The following is a 6,543-nucleotide window of genomic DNA, read 5'->3' as shown; positions in this document are numbered from 1 at the left end:
TTGTTATTTTTTTAATGGAATTTTATGCCCTGGATACCAGCCCTTTAAGACAAATCTCCCACAAATACACCCCCCAAAAGGGGGAGGCCTATGTTCAGCAGTGGACGTCTTATGGCTGAGATGATGATGATGAAGACAAATCTCACAGAAAAAGGGGCAAACTATGATGGCGCCATCTATGCAAACCTTTGACAGTTGCCAACCCCATTTATAACCTTATAAAGCGAATTCTCGCAAAATAAGAGAGATGACATCAGTTACCGTACCCACGCTGTTTGAAAAATGCTAAAAGGAGTAAAAAATGTATCTTTAATATTTCAAGACATATTTTTGCATAAAGTCCCTTTTAAAATAGAAAATTAAGACGAAAATTATAATATTATTTTATTATGAAAATCTCAAGGTCCTTGAAATCGATTGAAAAGAGAAGATATTAAAAAGGGGTAACCCTTAAACGAAAAGCATTAACTAAGCTTAATGAAAAGTTAATTTAATTACAAATTATATAAGATGGGTTACTCCCACTAGTTACCAACAAGTTGTTACCAGTGGTATTTTTGTCAGAATTAAACGTTAAAATATTTTGGTGGTAATTTATAATAAAAAATCTCATTGTTTTATATACCACGTAGGTCGCAAACAAGCATACAGCCCGCCTGCTGGTAAGCAGTCACCGCAGCCTATAGACGCCTGCAACTCCAGAGGTGTTACAGTATGCGCGCTGGCGATTCTTTAAATTTCTGTACTTTATCTCATTTATTACCAATGGTGACACGTGAGAAAAATAATCTCAGATGTTAACTAGTCAGAATAACCCTATAAGATTAAGTAGTTGATTAGAAGACAAAATTTATTTCTATTTTTATTCGTAAAAAGTAGGACCTCGATATAGTTATAAAATACAAGAATAATCTTTCACTAGATTTGATAAAGATAGGTTTTTGTATGAGAAATATGTAGGATAAATCATTAATTACTGGCCACCGTTTAATAACTGGCCACCCCAAACTAAAAATTGATTCCAGTGTTGGCCGAAAGTTAATGCGAACTGAAAATGTTGGCCATTAACCATTATAAATTGAACCTTAAACCGTAACGGACGATTACAGTTTACGATTCAATTTATAATGGTTAATGGCCAACATTTTCAATTTGCATTAACTTTCGGCCAACACTGATTGATTCTATTCACCTATATAAACAGAATTCTTTTTAGTGTTTGAATAACTGGCCACCCTTTAATAACAAGCCACCTTATACTAAAATGAATTTTGTTTATGGGCGAATAGAATTCATATTTAGTTTAGGGTGGCCAGTATAATAACTGGCCACCCTTAATGTTCAATAAGTGGCCAGTAATTGACGAATTACCCTATCTGATCATGATCAAATTAATATTTTATTGAAACCATCATTATACTCTAATCAAATAATTATAGCACCAATAATAAAATAGAGTAAGACCAATCTAACTCTGCATGGCATTTGTAATGTCAAAGTGTGTCAATGTCATATTTCTACGAAAATATGACGTTTTTAATGACACTGCCTCACTTTGTTCTGTCCAAATCAATGCAAAGTTAGCTTAAGGTGGTGTTCCACCTGTCCGATGTTTGATCAAATGTGCTTTGCGTCTCACATTTTTGCTTAAAGTGAGAGTGAGACGCAATGCACTTTTGATCAAATATTTGACAGGTGGAATATCACCCTTTCTGACTCTATGGTGATTACAATATAATTGATAAAAGTTAAGGACAAATGTGACGTCCCACGGGTAAAGGTACCTTATGGCGGTTGGCGCTTACGCTATTATTAACACCGCTCCAATATTGTTGCGGCGCTTTGCGACGTAAGCGCCACCCGCCATAAGGTACCTTTTCCATGGAACGTCACAAATAGATCAGAGTAAATGATGATCAACAGTAAAATAATATGAGATCAAGCCGAGGTGCGTTGGGACAAGTTCAGATACAGGGTAGTTTTTGTAAAAAGGGCCATTTAGTTTAAATTTCGGAAATGTTGATATTTCTAGTCTGAATTAAGAGCTCTTTCGATCTTAGGAGAAGTGTCCCAAAATTTCTTAATATTTCTCGATCTTGCCATTCCGTTACAAATTTGTTAAAAAATAGTAACAGAATGAAACACTCCTTTTCTGCTGTAAGGATCGAAATAGCTCATTATTCTGACTAGAAATAACATAAAACAATAATAAAATATCTAGCTACTAATTGAATAGCACAATACTTTGGCCCTGTCTTGGTATGATATTAAAATACAGTGATTCTACTGTATATTTCCGGTTCTCAAAAACACCCCGTTCTAGAAGTCATCCCAGCACCTTAAAAGCTACGGAAACATATCAGAATTATATGCTTACAGAAATTAAATTTTAATCTATTTGAAACTTTGGTTTAAACTGTTTAAATCCAATGTTTATTTACTTCATAAAACTAAGTAATTGTAGTGTAAAAACTCCCTTCATTCCATAGTCTATATACTATTTAGTTTTTTATTTTATCACACTTGCAATGATTTGCAAAATTCATACCAACTTTCCCGGGGACTTGGTCTCAAATTTGTCATAATTTTCTAACTTCATGTGACTGTTTCGAACAAAAGGTACCATTCTGACATAGGTGTACCTTTTGCGACATAAGCTTGTAAAGTTAACATGGTCCAGTAATACCTTGTGGCTTTGTATCTTTAGGTATTTAAATAAAAGTACGGAACCCTCAGTGGGCGACTCCGACTCGCACTTGTCCAGTTTTTAACTGTTCCATGACAACTTTACAAACACTGATATCTTGCAGTTCTTGCAAATTCACTATCCTCAGACTTTCCCCTCAACATTTCACTATCTTCAACCTACATTCACTATCACTCCACATTGACTCGCATTGAGTTCAATTCACTTCACCAGTCACTTTGTTCACTACGCATGAGTGATGGTCCACTCTAAGTTCACTCATGACACCGTTTCAATGACACCGTTTCACAATGTCATAGAGAAAAAAAAATACATAGATTGCTCACTACATACATCAGTCTTGGTACCAAAAAGACTATTATTTTCATAGTCGACATCTAGCATCGAGTAGCGAAATTATCACTACTTTAAGTAGCAGTAGTAGTACTGTCAAGTGACAATAGTAGCACCGACTGGAAAGTCTTATGTTGTTGAGCCGCGCTGATAATTCTGCTACTCAATGTTTATGTCAACTATGAAAATAATATTCTTTTTGGTACCAAAATTGATGTATGGAGTGAGCACACTTGTCTTACTATATTTCTCTATGGCATGAGTGATGGTTGTCCACTAAACTCACTTATGACACCGTTCAGTTCACTCATGACACCGTTTCACAATGTTCACTCGTGAGTGTAGAAGATGAGCTGGTGGTTGGAGTCGTCAGGAGACATCTCGAGTTGCACGAACTGGGGCGTCGTTCGCGCCGACTCGTACGAACCGCCGCCGTTGCGAGATAGCGAGTTTCTTGATCTGTTGAGGAAAGGTTTTATGTTATAGCCGGTAACCCTACGTGTTACAGATAGCCCTCTCTGCAGAGCATGCATGGAGGCACCGGGGTCTCTCCCAGAAGTCGTCGGCAACGTCAAGGGTCTCCTAGGCTTCTTGGTAGAGCTGGGTCGGCAAGAATAGTGCCGCCGACCCACCACGCAAAATGGGCGCAATAATATGACGTCGAGTTGCGGAAACCAAGCCCGCGACAATCTATAACCTATGTTATAGCCGGCAAACAACTTTGTCAGTAGATAAAAGGCGCAAATACAAATTTTCTATGGAACGATGACCCTTCGTGCCTACATTTTTTATATTTGCCGCTTATTTTTACTAGCGGAAATAGCTTGACAAGACTATAATTTTATTTTTGATTGTTGTGACGACCGGTCTGGCCTAGTGGGTAGTGACCCTGCCTGCGCAGCCGATGGTCCTGGGTTCGAATCCCAGTAAGGGCATTTATTTGTATGATGATACAGATATTTGTTCCTGAGTCATGGGTGTTTTCTATGTATTTAAGTATTTGTATATTATATATATAATAATATCGTTGTCTGAGTACCCACAACACAAGCCTTCTTGAGCTTACTGTGGGACTTAGTCAATCTGTGTAAGAATGTCTTATAATATTTATTTATTTATTGTATTTATCCGCCAACAAAACTTTTCTTTCCCAAAGTCGGTCGCGTTGGGCGTCAATCAGTAAATAAAATTGATAAGGAATATTTTTGACATAACATTGAAAGATAATCCAAATAATCCAATATTACTCACTTGGCCTTCGCGTGTGTGAGTATGTGTGACTTGAGGTTGGTGCTCTGCGCGAACTTTTTGTTGCAGCCGTCGAACGGACACACGTAGGGCCGGTCGCCCGTGTGGATCCGAACGTGTGTTCTGTAACCAAAGGATTTTGAGGTTATTCCTATAATCATAGAAAAATACACGGTGTAACATGAGGAAACCGAATAATTTTAACCACGCATTTCTGAGGTCAAAAGAAGGAAAAAATGCAGTATGAGTTTAGCTCAATTTCGCCAAAAATTTTTTTTTTATTTTATTATTCAAATTTTTTGAATATTTGTACATAAAAAAAAATGTTATTGGTAAACTTGTCACTTGAAATTGATTTTTACATTTTTTTTTTCGTAAAACCGACTTTTTGGAAAGTGTTACTTGTAACTTTTTAACAACTATCAATAAGGATATTTAGACTACGTCCCATAGCAGCAACATCACCATTAAAAAGGCCTTTTACACTATGTCACAATAAAAACTTGTTTTTTTTTAATAATTAATATTATCTCTGAAACTAGGCGAATTTCAAAAAAGTCTATAGGACATTTTTGTCTCTAAATATTATTCGGTTTCCTCGTGTCACACCGTGTATAGTGCGTAGTTTTGTAACAGAGCCCGGCGGCTAATCCTATTGTCTATTGTTATGTAAAACCGCACGTGCTACTTAAGGTGAGGTATGCCCGGGGAAAATTTTCAGATTCTGTCAAATTACCCCATTTCACACACAAGCACACGTCACGCACACTACCTCACTTTACCGGGACAGGTCAGTGACCCATCCAATTTTTTTTAAGATGCAAATGAGAGTATTTTGAGTTTCGTCTTAACAACTAGCCTCCTTTGAGGAAGAGAAACTCTAAAAAAGTTCCATTGAAAGAAGGAAGACAAAACAATATATTTTATGTTGCTCTCCTTGTCTGGTCATGTCACATGTGACGTACTTAAATGTAAATTAACTAAATAATCGAATTCATTAGATACTCGAACTAAATAAACCGAATAAATACAGAAGTCGTCAAATGAAAAAAGTTATTTAGGTACTACTCTAATTAATAGGGCTTTCGATAAGGCACAAATCAATTCAATGACAATTTCATTAAAATCATATGTGTATTCCGATGATATTATTATTATATAACTTACCTTAGCTTAGCTTCAATTTGTATATATTTAGTTATACTACCTAGCTACTAAGCAAAATTTGCATGCTTCTTCAAGTGAAATATAGGGGAGAGCGGGGACAAAGGTAACTGCGGGTGGAAAGTAACTATTGCTCTGTAGGTTTATCTAATAGACAAAATACCACTCCGCTGCTATTAAGCGATAGACAGTGGTGCCCCATTCACTCAGTCAGCGCATTCAGTCGAAACGAGCGCCACGTGCTATTAGGTTGTGTGAGAGGACGCAACGTGACGCAAAATTTTTCGAATCAAAAGTACTTTTTTTGACTTTTTGTTCTTTGATGTTTATGTTGTATTAAAATTCATACATTTTCTGAATATTTGCATATCCCCTAGAGTGGCATTGTCTGGCTAGGTCTCTATGGTGGCGGGGAGCCGGAAGATGGACAGATATAACAAGCCGTTGAATGGCGGCGCCTCAGATTTAACGGTGGCTTGAGGTTGAGTGGTGCGGCAAATTTAGAAAAATATACGTCAAGTGGCGGCGCCTCCATGGGTGGTCATCGCGAATTTGACGTGTGCTAGAAATTTGACCAATTCTCAAAAATATGTATGATTGAATTGAATTCAGCATAAAATAGCTTTTTTGATTGTATAGGTACCAATGAATTTCATTATATTTATTTGAATTATGCTGGACTTGATCAAATCTCATATTACCAATTATTTTTTCTTTCATGTATAAAAATATGTATAATTAGGAAATAAAACAATTGATTGAAAAAAAGCAGTCTTTATGACAAAACATTACATTTAACACGATTCACACAGTTTATTTCACTTTTTATCACTGCGTATTCCATTTGTGTACCTTTGTAAGGACAATGTTGTTAGCAAATAAATTTCTGGTTTCTGAATGTTCGCGGCTCGACGGTCGGTGCGTACGAGGTCTGGTGGGGCGTGAACATCACACCATTTCTAAAGAACATTATTTTACGCGGGAATTCAACCTTTAAGGAATACCATCCTTGTTTAATGAAGAATGCATCTTGCAAAAGTGAGCAAGCAAGGCATAGTTTTAATGGTTTTATTTTAGGCGCAAAATACGGC

The 6,543-nt window shown here is 36.6% G+C and overlaps 1 protein-coding gene across 1 annotated transcript in view; it reads right to left on the bottom strand.

The window, feature by feature from the left end:
• Positions 1–746: 746 nt before the first annotated feature.
• The window catches only part of LOC134677928 (transcriptional repressor protein YY1-like), a 45,664-nt gene continuing 39,867 nt past the window's right edge, over positions 747–6,543 (bottom strand). Inside the window, exons 11-13 of the mRNA XM_063536374.1 lie at positions 4,292–4,411; positions 1,176–3,499; positions 747–994 (exon numbers count right to left, since the gene is read on the bottom strand). Of these exons, the coding sequence (XP_063392444.1) occupies positions 3,370–3,499; positions 4,292–4,411 (250 nt within the window). The 3' untranslated portion in view covers positions 747–994; positions 1,176–3,369. The remainder of the gene's footprint in view (positions 995–1,175; positions 3,500–4,291; positions 4,412–6,543) is intronic.

This window comes from Cydia fagiglandana, chromosome 27 (genome assembly GCF_963556715.1).
Source record: "Cydia fagiglandana chromosome 27, ilCydFagi1.1, whole genome shotgun sequence".
NCBI lineage: Eukaryota > Metazoa > Arthropoda > Insecta > Lepidoptera > Tortricidae > Cydia > Cydia fagiglandana.
Note: the sequence above shows the minus strand (reverse complement) of the source record. Positions and strands in the feature narration are given on the sequence as shown.